The following is a 19,916-nucleotide window of genomic DNA, read 5'->3' as shown; positions in this document are numbered from 1 at the left end:
TAACCCCCACTAAAAAAAATCAAACAAGTGTTGAAGAAAGGAAGAAGGACAGAAAAAATGAAAGACAAAAAGGATGGAAGAAAATAGAGAAAAAGAATGAAAAGAAGACTACCAAGAAAGAGCCAGTCCTGGTGATTTCTCGATGACGTGTGAACTTACAGTTCCTTCTCCCGAAATGTGTTTTTGAGAGTCGCTGCTGTCCGCGGCAGACGAGATGCCGTTGGATGCCCGCGCTGCTGCGTTCTGTGCTTCTGTCGCAAAGGTGGCGACAATAAAAGGAACAGTCTGTGCCGACTTTCCTCCGGCAACAAATAAGTTTTGACAGTCTTCGGGGAATTGGCTGTTAGGATTTGTCCTGATTTTTACGAGCTTCCTCGAAGTCTCCCTACCAACTCTCACCCTTGCTCCTAGCGATTCAACTCTCCTGTCACGTGCAGGACGAAAACTCTCAGCCAGAGGGATCTGACCTTTGACACTCCTCCATCGACTTGTGGTTCGTCACACTTGCTTATTTACCAGCAAGCACAGGTTTCACAGGACTAGCAACGAATCACTCATGTTTGTTATGTAGAAAACTGATTTGGTCAACGATGACCCACAAAGTTTCTGCTTCAGGAAGACTCTTTGAAAAGTATTTAAGATTTTTGCAAAAATTAATGTGCATTCCCAATAAGAGGTTTCTATAAATAGCTGAGAGAATAGCCACGAAAATGAAGATGGAATTACAGTATGTTTCCGTGCTTTAACAGTTAACAAGTACTTTAAACAACTTGAGTAGATGCCAGGAGTCGCGATAAGGCACATGGCAAGTTTCCCATCAAACCAGACAACAGTCTGGCTTGTCTTCTTATCTCACCTTTTATCCAATCAAAGTAAACAAAAAATTGTGACTTTAGACCGTTACTCTTACAATCAGATAAACCTTCAGACTTTTATGCAATCGTGAAACAATTTTTCTGACTTTCGACTACACAGACGCCAAGCACAGTGTCCACATTCTGTGGGATTCAGTGTAAATATTCTCCAAGGTTTAGAGTATCGTCAGTATCTCTGATATTCACGAAGATGGAGTTGTGCTGGATGTTGGTGTTGGTGGCTCACCTGCTGCCACATGTCTTCTGCTTAAAGTCTGTGGACAGCAGGAGGGACCAGCGTCTGGAACTCATGGCCACGGCAATCAAAGAGCTGAGGGAACTGGCTGAGAAACTGGACAAGAGACTGGACGAACACGACAAGATCATTCAGCAGATGAAAGTGTTTCTTGATAGAGAAGAAGGGAGAATGAAGGTCAGTACAATTGCTTATAATAAATGTCATGTCTCACCTTCTAGTTTTCCTTCTGTGTGTGTGTGTGAGTGTGAGTTTGAGTGTGTGCGTCGGTGGGTCAGCGTTCGTGAGTAGGTGAGAAAGACTTTAGTTAACTATCCTCGTATCCTGTGAACTTGTACATAATCTAATGTTTGACTAAACAGAATCAGAAAATAACTTTCAGATGCCGGCGTCGACACATATGATTGTAGACACGAAGTCAGCAGAGTCTCTCCTTCTCGACAAAAGGTAAGAACACCGACAATTCCACATTCAATAATGTTTCCAAACTCTGGCTGAAAGCTGACCGTTATGTTCATCAACATTCACTGATGATACTCGTAGATCAGACGACATCGCCAGCTGGGAGCCTGTCGTGGCTGAGGTGACACAGCGACTGGACCTGGCGGAGGCCAACATCCAGGCCTTGAAGGAATGCCGACATCGCTGAACAGCAGGCGAGAGGTGAGAATGGAATACAACAATGAACACAAGTCTCTGATTTCTTATTTATTTCATGCTGTCCTTCTTCCTCTCTGTCGCTTTTTTCTGTGTATTACCGAAAGAGGATACAGGTCGTGAAGGGAAGGATAAAGTTACTTCAAATCTTCGTGCAATGCTTTGTCCTAAAATGTCGTTGACAGCATCCATACATTATTTATCTGTTGGTCTTTCTCAGAATAGGAGACCGACACATCAACCTACCAACCGAAAATGAGTCGTAAACACCACTGAAAGAGAAAAACAGAATGAATAAAAGGAGCAAATGGGGATGGAAAGGAATGTTAGAAAAAGAACGAAAAGAAAGGAAGGAAAAGTTATGAGAGAAGGTTCTAAAGCTATGAAACAGAAAGAAAGTTTATGAGAGAGAAAGGTTATAAACTTTGAGAAAGGGTTGTAAGGTTATGAGAAAGACAAAAAGTCGAATGTAATAAAGGTATTAATATTAATGTTTGCAAAACTTTCCCATCATCAGGAACTACGTATGTTCGATGGGGTAACAACGCATGTCCTAGCTCATCGGAAATAGTCTACTCAGGTACATTCATTTTTTTATAATATTAAATATTTCAGATGTTTATTCCTGTACAGCTTGATCAGATGCAAAATTTAGCGAATGTTAAATACTAACATTTACGTTTCTAAAAATAAAACTTCACTTACAGCTATGTACACCTTCTTTTCTCGTTTTGCATCTTAGTTTTTGTTGCTAAGCTCAAGGATGCTCACCATCTAGCATTTTAGTTCTTGGAATGAACGCCTGAGCTAATCTGCTATTTTGTTTTTAAACTGAAGGTTACGTCGGTGGATCCTGGTACGCACACGCAGGTGCAGCAACGAATTACCTGTGTCTGCCACCCGACCCCACCTTTACCAACCACACTCTCCCTAGATACACACACGCTCTACTTTACGGCGCGGAGTACGAAACTTGCGATGAGCCGGAGTGCAACCTGTCGCCCACCTGCGCCGTGTGTCACACTCCACGCGAGTCCTCCGTCATGCTCCCAGCCAGGGACACCTGCTACCCGGGGTGGAACCTCGAGTACTCCGGGTACATCATGACCAATCATTTTGGTAACGCGGGCAGCATGGAGTACATCTGTGTCGATTCCGGTATGGGTTACATCCCCAGCAACAAGGCCGACGACAACGGTGCTCTGCTTTATTACACAATATATCAGTGCGGCAGTCTGCCCTGTCCTCCCTACATTGGGGACAAAATCGTTGTGTGTGCCGTGTGCTCAAAATAAATAAATATTGGGTTTATAATGAATTTATGCTTCCTGAATGTTCTTTACTGACAGAGTTTCACAAAGACGGCTACACAAACACAAACACAAACACACAGGCACGAACAGACACACTAACATACAAACAAGCACTGACTGGGTGAGCATCAATTACTCACCATCAGACACTAGGTCAAAAGTCACGATGACGTGTAGAATAGTTGCAGGAGTTCAGGGTGCACGTTAAAAAATCTGTTTTATCAAACAGTAAAGGCGGCTATGCATTTTCGGGAACTGCTACAACTCATGACATAGTCAAACAGAAAGACTAGACTGAAGCCGAGCTTAACTTTTAATATGCACTTACATAGAGGAAATGAGGACTTGATGGAGGACTACAACGTGAGACACAAAGACTTCTCTCATGGGCAAAGTCCGGACGTGTTAAGCCCTCGATTATAAGTTTAGTCTTAGCATGTTGACCAAAGTTTTAATGTTCCGAGCATTCACCTAAAATCCTTTTGTTTCCTGTGACCTTCACATATAACTTTGCAAAACTTAGTAAACATTCGATAATATTTGTCCGGCTAAGAACGGTCTGTAGGGAAGAAGGAAAGAAAAGCATGGAAACAGAGAGTGGTTGAAAAACAAGGGAAGGAGATCAGCTGAGTGGTTGATAAATAAGGGAATGAGAAAAGTTTAGTGGTTGATTAATATTTTATAATCCAACTGTGACGTCAACTGCCGTTAGAAGGTTTCCCTCAAAAAATTTGGTTTCAATTAAAATGATTACATTCCAGGCAAATGACAAATGTTGTCTGAGGTTTGTTCTTTCACTGATTAATCCTTGCCATTATGAGGTTGTTCTGGTTGCTGTCTTATGAAGCCCACATGTCAGCTGTCTGCGAGAATCTGTTGAGAGAACGGACAGCAGCAAGGCTTCAGTCTGGAACAGATGACCAGGTCAGTCAGGCAGCTGTCGGAGCTGGTCGAGAAAGTAGAACAAGTTCAGGCGGTGGAAAAGAGACAATCTGATGGAATAATACGAAAGAACCGATGAGTAAGGTAAGATTATTCGAGAAATAAAGTTTGACTATTGAAATGTTTGACCGAAGACTACAGGTCCGTAAAATACTAGTTGATGAACCAACTCTCACCCTTGCTCCTAGCGATTCAACTCTCCTGTCACGTGCAGGACGAAAACTCTCAGCCTGAGGGATCTGACCTTTGACACTCCTCCATCGACTTGTGGTTCGTCACACTTGCTTAGTTACTCGCAAACACAGGTTTTACAGGACTAGCAACGAATCACTCATGTTTCTAATGTAGAAAACTGATTTGGTCAATGATGATCCACAAACTTTCTGCTTCAGGAAGACTTTGAAAAGTATTTAAGATTTTTGCAAAAGTTAATGTGCATTCCAAACAAGAGGTTTCTATAAATAGCTGACGGGATAGCCACGAAAATGAAGATGGAATTAAAGTATGTTTCCGTGCTTTAACAGTTAATAAGTACTTTAAACAACTTGAGTTGATGCCAGGAGTCGCGATAAGGCACATGGCAAGTTTCCCATCAAACCGGACGACAGTCTGTCCCGTCTTCTTATCTCTTGTTTTATCCAATCAAAGTAAGCAAAAAATTGTGACCTTAGACCGTTACTCTTACAATCAGATAAACCTTTAGACTTTTATGCAATCGTGAAACAGTTTTTCTGACTTTCGACTACACAGACGCCAAACAGTGTCCACATTCTGTGACATTCAGTGTAAATATTCTCCAAAGTTTTATTCATGGAGATGGAGTTGTGCTGGATGTTGGTGTTGGTGGCTCACCTGTTGCCACATGTCTTCTGCTTGTCTGTGGACAGCAGTAGGGACCAGCGTCTGGAACTCATGGCCACGTCAATCAAAGAGCTGAGGGAACTGGCTGAGAAACTGGACAAGAGACTGGACGAGCACGACAAGATCATTCAGCAGATGAAATTGTTTCTTGATAGAGAAGAAGGGAGAATGCAGGTCAGTACAATTGCTTATAATAAATGTCATGTCTCACCTTCTACTTTTCCTTCTCTGTGTGTGAGTGTGTTTGCGTCGGTGTGTCAGCGTTCGTGAGTAGGTGAGAAAGAATTTGGTTAACTATCCTCGTATCCTGTGAACTTGTACATAATCTATTGTTTGACTATACAGAATCAGAAAATAACTTTCAGATGCCTGCGTTGACACATGCGAATATCAGGAAGTCAGCAGAGTCTCTCTTTCTCGACAAAAGGTAAGAACACCGACCATTCACACTTTCAATAATGTTTCCAAACTCTGGCTGAAACATGGCCGTTGTGTTCATCAACATTCACTGATGATACTTGTAGATCAGACGACATCGCCAGCTGGGAGCCTGTCGTGGCTCAGGTGACACAGCGACTGAACCTGGCGGAGGCCGACATCCAGGCTTTGAAGAATGCCGACATAGCTGAACAACAGGCGAGAGGTGAGAATGGAATACAACAATGAACACAAGTCTCTGATTTCTTATTTATTTCATGCTGTCCCTCTTTCTGTCTGTCCCTCTTTCTGTGGGTTACCAAAAGAGGATACGGGAATGAATGATAAAGTCACTTCAAATAATCGTGCAATGCTTTGTCCTAAAATGTAGTTGACAGCACCGATATATTATTTATCTGTTGGTCTCTCTGAGAATAGGCGACCGACACATCAACCTACAAACCGAAAATGCGGCATAAACCACCATTGAATTAGAAAAAAGAATGAATAAAATGAGCAAGCGTGGATGGAAAGGAATGTTAGAAAAAATAAACAACGAAAAGAAATGAAGGAAAAGTTATGAGAGAGGATTCTAAAGCTATGAAACAGAAAGGATTTATGAGAGGAAAAGGTTATAAACTTTGAGAAAGGGTTGTAAGGTTGTGAGAAAGACAAAAAGTTCAATGTCATAAAGCTATTAATGTTTGCATAACTCTCTCATCATCAGGAACTACATATGTGCGATGGGGTAACAACGCATGTCCTAGCTCATCGGAAATAGTCTACTCAGGTACATTCATTTTTTTATATTAAATATTTCTGATGTTTATTCCTGTAAGGCTTGTTCAGCTGCAAAATTTATCGAATGTTAAATACTAACAATTAAGTTTTTTAAAAATAAAAATTCACTTACACCCGCATTAGGAAAGTGTGCACCATCTTTTTTCGTTTTGTTTCCTAGGTTTTGTTGCTAAGGTCAAGTATGCTTCCCATCTAGCATTTTAGTTGTTGGAATAAACTAGAAGTAAGTCATGTTATTCGCCTTCACGCCTTAGCTAATCTGCTATTTTACACATGTACTATGGAGGCCTGGTTAATAAGAAAGTAAAAATGTAGCATGTACTTCTTCCAGCTTCCATTTATTGGAAGAAATAAGCTTTTTTGCATGACTATCATGGAGGAAAATTTTTGGATAAATGTTAAGCTCTTAACCCCATACCATTTTTTTAAAAGGAGTGATTAACTTTTAACTTCTAATTTCCATAGAAGACCTCTGTCCCCATCGTTCCCTACAATATCCCTCTCTGAGATTTTGACCGTGTTTGATTGTTTGTTTTTAAACTGAAGGTTATGTCGGTGGATCCTGGTACGCACACGCAGGTGCAGCAACGAATTACCTGTGTCTGCCACCCGACCCCACCTTCACCAACCACACCCTCCCTAGATACGCACACGCTTTTGTTTACGGCGCGGAGTACGAAACTTGCGATGAGCCGGAGTGCAACCTGTCGCCCACCTGCGCCGTGTGTCACACTCCACGCGAGTCCTCCGTCATGCTCCCAGCCAGGAACACTTGTCACCCGGGGTGGACTCTCGAGTACTCCGGGTACCTCATGACCAATGCTCCAAGCTACGCGGGTAGCATGGAGTACATCTGTGTCGATTCCGGTATGGGTTACATCCCCAGCAACAAGGCCGACGACAACGGTGCTATGCTTCACTACACAATATATCAGTGCGGCAGTCTGCCCTGTCCTCCCTACATTGGGGACAGAATCGTTGTGTGTGCCGTTTGCTCAAAATAAATAAATATTGAGTTTATAATGACTTTATGCTTCCTGAATATTCTTTACTGGGTGGACAGAGTTTCATGAAGACAGCTACACATACACAAAGGCACGGACAGACTCACTAACATGGAAACAAGCACTCACTGGGTGAGCATCAATTACTCACCATCAGACACTGCGCATGTCCACAACCACTCACTATACTTCATTATGCAGGGACAGCAGGGACAGACTAACGAGCAAGTTGTTATATATTTCTCTTCATTTTGACCGACTTTCCCCAGATTTATTCCCCTTTGAGCTTCTTTGACTTTCCCCTCACGTAGAAGGCCGCTCGAGAACGACAGCAAATCTTGATTAGTTTTTCCCCTCACACTAATGGACCTATTTTTCGCCGATACTCTAAACATGAAACAAATCTTCCTCTGAAATATTCTCACACTGACTCACCTAAAAATATTATGTACGACAGTTGTGAATATGTTTTTCTTCTTGTTTATTTACTGATTTGTATATATATATATATGTTTTTGGTGCTGCAAGTATGCTAGTTATCCAGTTTGTAAAATTTGAAGAAGGAAATTATCGTTACTTAAAGTACAGGCTTGAGAGAAAACAGAACAACAATTATGGAACTTTGGGTTTAGTGTTGTTAATCTTTTCTCTAAATACAAACTTTTGATGACATGGTCTAAAAGAGGAAGAGTCCAGGTAAGAAACTAAAGAACACTACTATCATGCGTGTTTGAACGATATGAAGTAGCAAAAATAACATGAGTTCTTGTTGCAGTTCTTAAAGTGTAAAATGTAATAAGTGTAATAAGCATGGAAGTGTGAGAGTACAGAGTCTATAAAAAGATTGAGAGATTAAAAAAAACTTTGACATAAATTTAAATAAGGAAAAGAAAATGTTTTGAGGCAGAATAAAGCACATGACACTTTCCCAAGGTCTTTCATAGTTTTATCTTGCGACTGTTCTGTCGTGCAAGTATAATAGGATCATAATCTAATTCTTTACAACTGGTAGTATTCAGACCAGTGTCTTTCTGTGGTACACCATAGCCATGGACAAGTTATGGTTGCTGTTGGTCTTTGTGACAAATCTGTTGCCTCATGGCGCCTGTCTGCAGGAAGATGTTGGCTTCAGTGAGGAACAGCAGCAAGGATTCAACCTGGAAGTTATGGCCGCGTCCATCAGGCAGCTGAAGGAACTAACTGACAAACTGGACAAGAGACTTGACACGGTAGAGAGACTGGAAAAGAGATTGAAGGATCAAGAAAAGAACATTCAAACATTAACCAAGAAACTGGACAAGAAACTTGAACCAATTCTCAAAATGGAAAACAAGTTGAAGCTGCTGGAAAAACTTGAAGAAAGACTTGAGGAGCATGACAAGATCCTCCAGGAACAAAGCTTGTCTCTTGAAATGGACGATCAAAAACTACAGGTTCGTGAAATGACTTGTCATCAAAATTAAATGAGTTTATAAGGGTGTAAAGGAAGGAGTGTGAGAAAGGTGTAGGGAGGGTGAAAGAGGTAGTTTCTTTGTATGTTTGCCCTTAAGATGTGGGATATTAAAATAACATTATAAAATGACTTACAGAGGACAAGAGTACAAGAGACAATAAACAAGACTACAGATGGACAACCGAAATCTTTCTACCTGGAGAAAAGGTAAGACCACAGAAATCTTGTCAATTTTCGTGATGATGGATGATAGACAATGGATGATGATGATGAACCAGTAAGGGCAACTCAAAAATAAGGGTCCTGCCCTGTATTGGTATTGATAAGGCAACGTAGAGAGTTATGTTATACGAGCATTGTATACAAGTCTGCACAGGAAATATTGAGTGTCTGTGTGGCTGACAGACACCTTTGTGAACAGATATCTACTGACAAACTTTGCAGATCAGACGACATCGCCAGCTGGGAGCCTGTCGTGGCTGAGATGACACAACGACTGAACCTGGCGGAGGCCAACATCCAGGCCTTGAAGAATGCCGACATCGCTGAACAGCAGGCGAGAGGTGAGAATGAGATATAACTTTAAGAGAGAGAGAGACACACACACAGAGGGAAAAAGGGGAAATGGAAGGAAAGAAAAAAATAGAAAACAAAAGTAGGTAGGTATAAGAAAAACTAAGTGTAAAGCACTAAAACCATTTACTGTTATTAAACTTATCTGTCTTTCATCAGGTACTGTATATGTGCGTTGGGGTAGCAGCGAATGTCCCAGCTCAGCGGAAACAGTCTATTCAGGTAAATTTGTTTGGGCAAAATATTTTAAGATGCATCTCTACCATGCTTCAGCTAAATATAGACCTTTAGTTACTTTCTCTCTCAGACCTTACAGCATCCGGTAGTTAACCCCATCTCTCCCACTGGCTGTGATTATGCGGAGATATTTTCTGGAAATGAGCTTCATCCAGTCATAAGAAAAAATTCTCTCAACTCGACCTTAAAAGGAATGAGTGACTCGTTCGCAGATTTTCTTTATTCGTCTTTACTGCTGGATTCATTTTCATTCGTGTGTTGCTGGTAGGTTTCATCGGTGGCTCCTGGTATCATGACAGCGGAGCAGCCCCGAATTATTTGTGTCTGCCACACGACCCGACCTTCGACAGTCACGTTGTTCCTATAAACGGCCATGCCAAACTCTTCGGCACTGAGTATCAAACTTGTGATGAGCCGGAGTGTGAGCTGCTTCCGTCATGCGCAGTGTGTCACATCGCGCGGGAGTCTCACATGATGCTCCCAGCCAGAAACACCTGTTACTCAGGGTGGACACTTGAGTACTCGGGGTACCTTATGGCCAATGATGTTGGTTATGCGGGAATGGAGTACATCTGTGTCGACTCCAGTCGAGGTTCCATTCTCGGCACCAAGGCAGATGAAAATGGCGCTTTGCTTTATTACACAGCATATGCGTGTGGGAGTCTGCCCTGTCCACCCTATGTCAATGATAAGACTGTCTTGTGTGCCGTTTGCTCGAAATAAATAAGATATAAAATATATCGTGTTTTTTGTCTGTTAATTGTATGAGGGAGCTAGCGTGTAACCGCCTCTGTTATTCCGTCTGATGACACCCCTGTTACATGGCTTTTTTCCTCGGACACGTACACACATACTAACGCATCTGTAGTGAGTACCATCCACCCGATAAACATTGCGTTGCAGAGGCAACATGAACTTCTGACAGAACGGCAAATCCGTTAAAGATGTATGTGACATTAACTATGTTTTTTAAATTTATTTTACTCACCTCACATAAGCCATCACTACTCGACAACTTTCTCGTCTGTGTAAAAACACGAAGTGTTCCAGCTTGAATATTGACATACACCTCTAGTGCACTTTACAAGCAGGCACTTAGCGCTGATAAAGTTATTGTTATTTCATTCATTATATCGGGATTTGTATGCTGTTTCATGTGACTTTTATGTTGGCATTTGAAAGCGTACCAAAATCCCTTTCACGAAATTAATTCATTAATCTGCCATATCAAAATAACATCAGACATTACATGATGGTTACCTCTAAAAACAAAAACAAAAAAACAAAAAAAAAAAAAAAAAAAAAACAAAAAAAGAACACAGGAACGGATGCCAGCTGCGTGAAAGCCTTCACTCAAAGGTGTCCTATTCGCGATTTGGTTTATGGGCGAATTGTCGCCGGAATAAAAGAGTGCAGATGTCGTTCTGTTCTGACTCTGGGGAACTATAAACCTATCACTGTTATCTATGCGTCTGTTGTCCAATTACTGTAGGAGGGGATGAGCTTGTGATAATAGTCATTCTGCCCCCTCCCAATCACCCCTCCTGAATTGTTTTTGATAAATTAGGGAATGAGAAAAGTTTAGTGGTTGATTAATATTTTATCGTCCAACTGTGACATCAACTGCCGTTAGAAGGTTTCCCTACAAAACTTGGTTTCAATTAAAATGATTACATTCCAGGCAAATGACAAATGTTGTCTGAGGTTTGTCTTTTCACTGATTAATCCTTGCCATTATGAGGTTGTTCTGGTTGATGTCTTATGAAACCCACATGTCAGCTGTCTGAGAGAATCTGTTGACAGAAGGGACAGCAGCAAGGCTTCAGTGTGGAACAGATGACCAGGTCATTCAGGCAGCTGTCGGAGCTAGTCGAGAAAGTGGAACAAGTTCAGGCGGTGGAAAAGAGACAAGCTGATGGAAAAATACGAAAGAACCGACGAATAAGGTAAGATTATTCACGAGATAGAGTTCGACTATTGAAATTTTTGATCGACGACTACAGGTCCGTAAAATACTAGTTGATGAACTTCGTAAGATGTTGTACTTCATGAATCCGTATAAAGATTTTGATTTCAATTATTTATGTGGACATTTATTTATATGTGGACATAGACCATCGCTATTAAGCAGGGTTAGTGGGGATGATGTTTACAACAAATTTAAATAATTAGTGAGAAAAAAAAGAAAGAAGAGAACGGCTATTTCTTGTCTAGACGTTTAAACTAATATCGTCCAGGAAACTGGAGTACATCCGGTGTAGACAGGATAACGATTGAACAACTGAAACTGTATTCCCTTCACACAAAAATTATCTTCGTCATTATGGTCATATAAAAGTGTTCGACGAAAGTATGGCTGTTAAACGATGATGACTGGACAACCGGAGTCCTGTTACCTGAGGAAGATGTTATCACAGACGCGACAGCAATTATGTAATGGAAAAGTGTCCGTCGAGTTCAGGAAGAAACACTGATTATCTCTGAAAGTCAGACGAAGCTGGAAGCTTGGGGACATCAGGGTGGGGGATGATCAGGTGACACAACGACTCAACCTGCCGCAGCCGACATTCAAAGACTTTGGTCAATGCAGGCGAGAGGTGAGACTGAGACAGAATTACTTCATGTTCACGAAGTATTTACATCGAATAATATGAATGTTTATAAATGTTGCCACGCTGATAGAAATTTTAAGTTTGACTATCTTGTCAAAGTTTCAAAAAGAAATGGAACTGGACTTCTGACACTAACATTTCTTTTCTAACGCAAGAGGTTCTTGCACAAGGTTGCAAGATGTAAAAGATGGAAAACTTTGACCCTTTCACTACTTTTGACGCAGACGTGGCATCAATGACAAGAGTGGTCTTGTCTGCGACAACAAAATGAACTTTACAGGCTTCTGGGAATCCGCTGTTAAGACTTCCTTTTGATTTTATGAGATTTTTCGAGGGTTTCTCACTTTCTTGGCTTACTCGTTCGACTTCCATCACATCTGGTTCTGGAAGAAAGATCGCGACTTGAGTCTGTTACCTACTATGGCGCCTATTGACGGCCACTGATGGTCACTCTTTGTCACAAAGCGCTTACAATAAATGTAAAGGCCTATACAGCTCGTAGTTTAGAAGAAAAACTTAATAAATAAGATAGTTTCGGCATTTCTGAACACAATTATCTACCTTACATGACGAAGGACGTACGTTAGAACGGAAGTCTCGCCGATATTTTACACTACCTGTCCTTTTCTGTCTTCCCTTCCATCCCTTAGCCTACTCTTCCTTTTCCTTTTGCTTAATTACCTTTCCCTCCCTACCCTGCTCCTTATTTTTTATTTTCTTTGTCCTCCCTACCGTCTTTACCTATTTTCCTACTCTGCCCTTCCCTTTTTTTTTCCCTCAGTTCCTTCCCTTCCCCTCCCCCTGTCCTTCACGGCGTGTGTCCGTGCGTGCGTTGGTTTTTATTCTCTCTACGTAAATAAAGCATCTATACGTGAGCTTGTGACAAAAGGTCGCCTCTGGCGTGCAGCCGGACTTTGCCAACATCTTTATTTTTTCTTGGTTGAACCTGAAACTACATCAATGGATGAATAAAGGTTTCAGGAGATACATCTGATAATCATGAAGGTCACTGTTTTTGTTGTTTACATGTTTTGCGTGTTTCAATGCGTCAACTGCGTCATTGCCGACGAAAAAAAAAAATGTCCGATGGAGGTTGCGTCACGTTTGACGTAATTTCTATTCAAACTCTGAAGGTTCAACATCCGGGCTACACTGAAGCTTTTCACGTGACAAGTTTTACAATGTCCACACACAAAGTGTTTGTCAACATGTTCCTGCAAAAACTTAATGTGATCTGAATGCATAGCAGTCTGAGACTTTGGCAACCATTTCTCTTTTTTTTAAAAAACGAGAGATTTCGGGGCGTCATAAGGCAGGTGACCCTTCCCACCACAGCAATCAGCAATGACCCTTGTCTTATCTCATAACACTTTGACCTTCCAGTATAGTCTGCTGCCTCTGGAGAGGTATTCCTCTTCACAAAAGTAAAACAAGAAATAGTGTTGATGTGAAGTGATTATTTTTAATGCTTGGAGAGACGGAGAGTCACTACTGTCTGACGCTCAGAATATCGTCTTTCTCGCCGCAGTCCTCGTGATGAACATGTTGTGGTGGTCGCTGATCTTGGTGGCTGGTGCGCTGCCACTTGTATTCTGCCTGCAAGAATCCATGGACAGCAGCAAGGACCAGCAGCAAGACTACAGACTGGACCTGATGGCCGCGTCCATCAGGCAGCTGACAGAACTAGCTGAGAAACTGGACAAGAAACTCAAACTAGTGCAGACAATGGAAAAGAGACTTGAACTAGTGGAGAAGGAGCAAAAAAGACTGACCGAGCAAGATACTATTCATGAGGTAGAAATGTCAGTAGAAAATTATTGGTTCTTAAAATGGTTTGCACACTGACAGATAAAGTTTCATCGAGAGTTTTTGTTTGTGCTATATGTAATGTGTTCCAACTTCCACCTTTAAAAGAAAGAAAGAGGAAACGAGAGAGGACGAAAGAGCTAATTGTTAGTCTTACTAAATATATGCTCTTCAAATAACTTTCAGAAACTGAAAGTAGATGTGGCTGTAGACAGGACTATAGCAGGTCAACCGGAATCTCACCTGGAAAAAAGGTAAGATTTCAGTAACTACGTCTATTCCATTATCATAAGATGTAGATGTGTAAGACAATGGCATCGAAAGTGAGGTTCACATTAATCTTTGAAGGTCAGACGACACGGCCAGTTGGGAGCCTGTGGTGGCTCAGGTGACACAAAGACTGAATCTGGCGGAGGCCAACATTGAGGCTTTGAAGAATTCAGTTGTCGCAGATCAGCAGAGAACAGGTGAGGACGAGGCACGATTATAAAATCGACTTTCTCTATCAGTTTTCCTCCCTTTTCTTCTTTTTTGACATTATCATAGTCTAATTTTTTTTTAGTTATACAGCCCGATTCGTACAAACATACAAGGGCAGACAGGTAGACCAGCAATACTGTCTGGGGAAGAAGAGAATGAGGAATAGAAATATCTAGATGGGGGGAAAAAAGAGGGTTTTTTGGTTTTTTAGTGTTTTCGTGCAGCTCGTTTCGCCTCTGAAAGTTAATCTTAAAAACAACCTGTAGCAGGTAACAGAAGGCTGCTCAATTTAACATTAGTTTCATTCTAATGATCCTTTTAGCGATCACTTGAACGCCAGTTTAGTGAAGGCAAGAAACAACTGATGGTGTTGATGGAAGCCTAGACTGAGATGAGGACTAAAGGCAGGACAGACATTAGGACAGATGGAGGGAGATAAACTACAACACCAGAAAAAGATACGCTCAGTCCAAAACACACCGAATGATAAAAAAATCGGAACAAGGAAGCAAATCTCGGGAAATTTTTGTGGACATGTGTCAGTTTGAGGGCTTTGATGTCTTAATTCAGTGATGCCCAACCTTTTTCGGCCTGTGGGCCATACACATTTCCGACATGCGTGTCACGGGCCGCTTCACCGCAAAAATACAAAAAAAGAAAAAAATAGAGCAGATACCATTTTATTAGAAACAAGTTGTAATTACCATTAATTATATAGTAATTAGTGGGATATTTGAAGTTGTTTTCCCGAAACCAGCTTCTGAATGTCCGGCCTCATCGTAGAGACACCAAGTCGGAGCACTGAATCGAAATGTTCGTCCATCGAAAAAAAGATTGGGAAACGCCCCTACGTGGGGATAAATACTTCTTCTTCCCTTTTTTTCGTTTTTTAGGTCTTTTTTTATTACTAACATGCCGATTTCCTGCACTGTGGGCAGAAGTTTCGCGGGCCGGATGGCACCGCGTCGTGAGCCGGATATGGCCCGCGGGCCATAGGTTGGGCATCCCTGTCTTAATTCATTCATTTTTCATTCTTATGTCAGGTACGGTTTACGTGCGCTGGGGGAACAGCATATGTCCCGGCTCGGCGGAAACAGTCTACTCAGGTATAACTTAAAAAAATGAATTGAATTTAAGCTGTTTGATCATGAAAATCTACTCACGTACAACTTTTGCTCTACTAGACTAATGGATAAAAAATGAATTTTTTTTTGTTTGTGTGGGTTTTTTTTTTTTTTTTGGGGTTTTATTTTTGCATTTTCTTATTATCTGTGAAGTTGTCAGATTAATTTTAATTTTTTACTTATTATTTTTTAAAGGCACTTATGTCGTTAGCCAATTCCTCTTCTGTTGTTGATGTTCCTGTTCAAAAATTAAAGGTATCGTTGGAGGATCGTGGTTTAACGATGTAGGATCAGCAACTAGTTACCTATGTCTGCCACATGATCCGAACTTTGGCGGCCACACTATTCCCAGATACGGGAATGGCAAACTGTACGGCGCTGAGTACGAAACGTGTGATGAGCCGGAGTGTGACCTCACTCCCTCCTGTGCCGTGTGTCGCATCTCACGGGAGTCGTACTTCATGCTCCCAGCCAGGAACACCTGCTATCCAGGGTGGACTTTTGAATATTCTGGGTACATCATGGCAAGCTACCCCAGCCATTCGGGAGGAACTGAGTACATCTGTGTCGACTCTAGTCTAAATTACACGGAGGGCTCTGGGGGCGATCAGAACGGCGCCATGCTTCATTACACAGCCTACGTCTGTGGCAGTCTGCCATGTCCTCCCTATATCGAGCATAGAGTGGTTGTTTGTGTCGTTTGCTCCAAGTAAGAAGGTTTCAGTTACACCAATGCGGTTTTTAATAGGAGAGTAGAGGTGACTCTCTAACCCTGTCTCCCTCGTGTGTCCGTGCGTGCGTTATTTTTTTTTTTTCTCTACGTGAATAAAGCATTTCCACGTGAGCTCGTGACGTAAGGTCGCCTCTGGCATTCAGCCTGACGTAGATGCTTACAACATCTTTATTTTTTGTTGGTTGAACCTGAAACTACATCAATGGATCAATAAAGGTTTCATGCAATACATAAGATGTTATTGACCTTCTCTGTGTTGTTGTTTACATTTTGTGTGTGTTTCAATGAGTTAAATTGCGTCAATTGCGTCATTACCGACGAAAAAAAATGACGGATGGAGGTTGCGTCACGTTTGACGTAATTTCTATTCACACTCTGAAGGTTCAACATCCGGGGTGCACTGAAGCTTTTCACGTGACAAGTTTTACAATGTTCACACACAAAGTGTTTGTCAACATGTTCCTGCAAAAAATTAATGCATCTGAATGCAAAGCAATCTGAGACCTTGGCAACCATTTCTCTTTTTTTTTTTTTTGAAAAAAAAGAGAGATTTCGGGGCGTGGTAAGGCAGGTGACCCTTCCCACCACAGCAATCAGCAGTGACCCTTGTCTTATCTCACAGCACTTTGACCTTCCAGTAGTCTGCTGCATCTGGAGAGGTATTCCTCTTCAAAAAGTAAAACAAGAAATAGTGTTTATCTGAAGTGATTATTTTTAATGCTTGGAGAGACGGAGAGTCACTACTGTCTGACGCTCAGAATATCGTCTTTCTCGCCGCAGTCCTCGTGATGAACATGTTGTGGTGGTCGCTCATCTTGGTGGCTAATATGCTGCCACGTGTATTCTGCGTGCAAGAATCTGTTGACACGAGTAAAGGAGATCAACAAACCTCTGGTCTTGAACTGATGGCCGCGTCAATCAGGCAGCTGGCAGAACTTAGTGAGAAACTTGAAAAGAGACTGGAGTTAGTGGAGAACATGGACAAGAGACTAGAGCTATTCGATAAATTTGAAAAAAGATTTGAACTAGTGCAGAAAATGGAAGAAAAATTAGAACTGATAGAGAAACGATTTAACGAACAAGATAAGATTAACCAGCAGCTAAAATCGTCTCTTGAAACAATACTGAAGGTTCGTATCTCATTGCCCGAAACTAAAATTGTTTTTGCGAGTATTTGTGTGTAGGAGTATGTTGTGATATAGAAATATAAACAAAGAGTGAACGAGATAAAATAAGCAAGAAAAAAAAGTGAAAAAGGGCAGCAGTATTCCCTCTTCCTCTCAGCGCCTAGTACACAAATATAAACAAGTATAAAATGCCTTTCAGGCGGTCGAAGACGGGACCACAGGTAAACACTCGGAGTCTGGATACGTGGAGAAAAGGTAAGTCATTATTAATCTTCAATAAATACATTAAATCATATGTAGAGTGTGGCGATCTCTCTGCATATATTTGTGTGCTTGCTTGTGTGTGTGTGAGAGAGGGAGATAGAGAGCGGAAGGTAGGTTTCTAATTATGAAAAATACACCGTCCGAGCTGAAATGCTCTTTTAAACCACGGGAAGGTCGTTTACATAATCTGGTCGATGCATTTTTGCAGAAACACGTTTATTGTAATATTTATTAATTTATATAATATTTATTAATTTATATAAAAGCTTCCGCTGTCTCCAAATGAAAAAAAAAAAGACTATGCAGAGCAAATTTTAAAACAGTCGTAATTAGACAAGGTTTAGCCTCAACAAGAAGGAAGATCAAGAGTACAACAAGCTTAACAGTCCGATAGTTTAACAGAAGATATTCCAGTGAATTCAATCACCAAATGGACTCTTGGCTCAACCTGAGTTGTAGATTAAAAGTTGGCAACAAATGATAGTTGGAAATGTCGCGGGAAACATGGACACGAGTGATGACAGGTACCAGTGCTATTCATATATATTAAAACAATGTGTAACTAAAGCATGACCGTTGAGTACAGCAACAACCTCTGTAATTTGTAGATCTGACGATGCGGGTACCTGGGAGCCTGTGGTGGCTCAGGTGACACAACGACTGAACCTGGCGGAGGCCAACATCCAGGCCTTGAGGAACTTGGCCACCGCAGAGCAGCAGGCGAGAGGTGAGAAGGAACGAATACAATACAGACTGGGAGAATGGCATGGGCTAGAGATGAAAGTGTGGGTAGATGTGGCAAGGCCACCTTCTAAAAAAAGCCAAACAAACAACATACAAACAACAAACCAAAAGACACACACCTCTGTGTAGATAAAAGAAAACGAAAAAATGAATTAAATAAAATTAAGCTAAAGCGAAATTTAAAAAAAATATCGAATGCTGAAGGAAAAATAATTGAGGCGTTGAAGGAAGATAAAAACACGACAGATATTTAGGGCAAGAGAAACTGGTTTACCAGGGAAAGCTCTGTCCAACCCAGTGAGCACACACACACACACAAATAATCAGAAATCAGCACAAGAAACCGGATCTCGGTCAGCTTTGTGGACATAGCATCAGTAATTCACTTTACAAAAGTAGAAAAAATGGCTGGAGATGGAGCGACGGTAGGATCCAATTGGGTCAGATCTCTTTCAAAAGGAAAAAAAAGAAGGAATAAAGAGAACAAAAGAACGGAATGAATGGAAGGGTTGTCGCACTGAGAGCAAGGAAACCATTTGTTTTCGATAAACTAATTCGCGATATTTTCTTAGGTTCGGTGTACACTCGCTGGGGGAGCAGCCAATGTCCCAGCTCAGCAACAACAGTCTACTCAGGTAGGAGGGTTTGTATGGAAATCTTATATATCTACGATATTTCGTATTACAAGGATCAAGTAAATAACGACTGAGGAATTTTTTTTAAATATGACAACTTTAAGAGAAAAAATTTCTAAAGATGTTTATGAGCAGCCATGTCCCTTTTATATCAGAAATATACTGGATGTCTTTAAAACGTGACAATCATAATTATTCACCTACAAAATTTACTTTTAATATATTTCACATCTTAGCCATTGTGAATAGCGCTTATATCAGTCCTATGTTGAATTGTTGCTGTGTACTGTACTTTTTCAAGAGTAAATAGCATTTATTTTATTCTCTTTATTATTTCCACCTTACATGAATGAAGTTTTGTGTTTTTAATCTGAAGGTTATGTCGGCGGGTCCTGGTATGGACATTCAGGGGGGGCATCGAATTACCTGTGTTTACCACCTGACCCCACTTTCACCAATCACACCGTCCCTAGATACCCACACGCTCTACTCTACGGCGCGGAGTACGAAACTTGTGATGAGCCCGAGTGCGACTTGAACCCCACCTGCGCCGTGTGTCACATGTGGCGAGAGTCTTCCATGATGCTCCCGGGCAGGAATACCTGTTACTCGGGGTGGACCCTCGAGTACTCTGGGTACCTTATGACCACCTATTATAATCAACCTGCCGGCACGGAGTACATCTGTGTGGACTCCAGTCTCGGCTCTGTCCCTGGCACCAAGGCTGACGACAATGGCGCCGTACTTTATTACACCATCTACGAGTGCGGCAGTCTGCCCTGTCCTCCCTACATTAACGAGAAAGTTGCTGTGTGTGCCGTTTGTTCTAGATAATAAACGATTGAGAAACACGAGTATACTTTATGTCGGTGAGCTGCTGTGTGAGCATAGTCTCTCTCGCTTACACAAACACGCACACACATTTATACGTGAGCATGCATTCATGATCACACATCAGACATGGCACATTTGTCCACCATTGCTTATCAGTGTACACTCTGCGGTACAAACACAACAGTGAAC

At 41.5% G+C, this 19,916-nt stretch overlaps 5 protein-coding genes across 10 annotated transcripts in view; 4 read left to right on the top strand and 1 right to left on the bottom strand.

Annotated features, from left to right (window-relative positions):
* The window catches only part of LOC112556361 (dual 3',5'-cyclic-AMP and -GMP phosphodiesterase 11A-like), a 101,746-nt gene that overhangs the window by 28,221 nt on the left and 53,609 nt on the right, over positions 1-19,916 (bottom strand). The window lies entirely within an intron of this gene.
* LOC112556364 (short-chain collagen C4-like) lies at positions 917-10,106 on the top strand. Of its 2 annotated transcripts, none has more exons than XM_025225312.1 (5): positions 917-1,287; positions 1,493-1,557; positions 9,003-9,121; positions 9,291-9,353; positions 9,637-10,106. In XM_025225312.1, exons 1-5 carry the CDS (start codon positions 1,066-1,068, stop codon positions 10,089-10,091), a joined length of 924 nt encoding a protein of 307 aa, XP_025081097.1. In that variant the 5' UTR covers positions 917-1,065; the 3' UTR covers positions 10,092-10,106. The 2 variants fall into 2 exon arrangements, with proteins under 2 accessions (XP_025081097.1, XP_025081096.1); XM_025225311.1 differs by lacking the exons at positions 917-1,287; positions 1,493-1,557 and adding exons at positions 8,085-8,538; positions 8,695-8,765.
* LOC112556368 lies at positions 4,743-7,127 on the top strand. Its single transcript, XM_025225316.1, has 5 exons — positions 4,743-5,057; positions 5,249-5,310; positions 5,408-5,526; positions 6,028-6,090; positions 6,648-7,127. Exons 1-5 carry the CDS (start codon positions 4,833-4,835, stop codon positions 7,103-7,105), a joined length of 927 nt encoding a protein of 308 aa, XP_025081101.1. The 5' UTR covers positions 4,743-4,832; the 3' UTR covers positions 7,106-7,127.
* Positions 13,410-16,354, top strand: LOC112556367. Its single transcript, XM_025225315.1, has 5 exons — positions 13,410-13,774; positions 13,973-14,040; positions 14,135-14,253; positions 15,310-15,372; positions 15,646-16,354. Exons 1-5 carry the CDS (start codon positions 13,517-13,519, stop codon positions 16,101-16,103), a joined length of 966 nt encoding a protein of 321 aa, XP_025081100.1. The 5' UTR covers positions 13,410-13,516; the 3' UTR covers positions 16,104-16,354.
* Positions 16,800-19,747, top strand: LOC112556365. Its single transcript, XM_025225313.1, has 5 exons — positions 16,800-17,253; positions 17,450-17,505; positions 18,123-18,241; positions 18,831-18,893; positions 19,270-19,747. The coding sequence occupies exons 1-5, from the start codon at positions 16,912-16,914 to the stop codon at positions 19,725-19,727; spliced, it is 1,038 nt and encodes a 345-aa protein (XP_025081098.1). The 5' UTR covers positions 16,800-16,911; the 3' UTR covers positions 19,728-19,747.

The sequence above is a fragment of the Pomacea canaliculata genome, linkage group LG2, assembly GCF_003073045.1.
Source record: "Pomacea canaliculata isolate SZHN2017 linkage group LG2, ASM307304v1, whole genome shotgun sequence".
Classification (NCBI taxonomy): Eukaryota; Metazoa; Mollusca; class Gastropoda; order Architaenioglossa; family Ampullariidae; genus Pomacea; species Pomacea canaliculata.
This window is presented reverse-complemented; position numbering and strand designations above follow the sequence as displayed.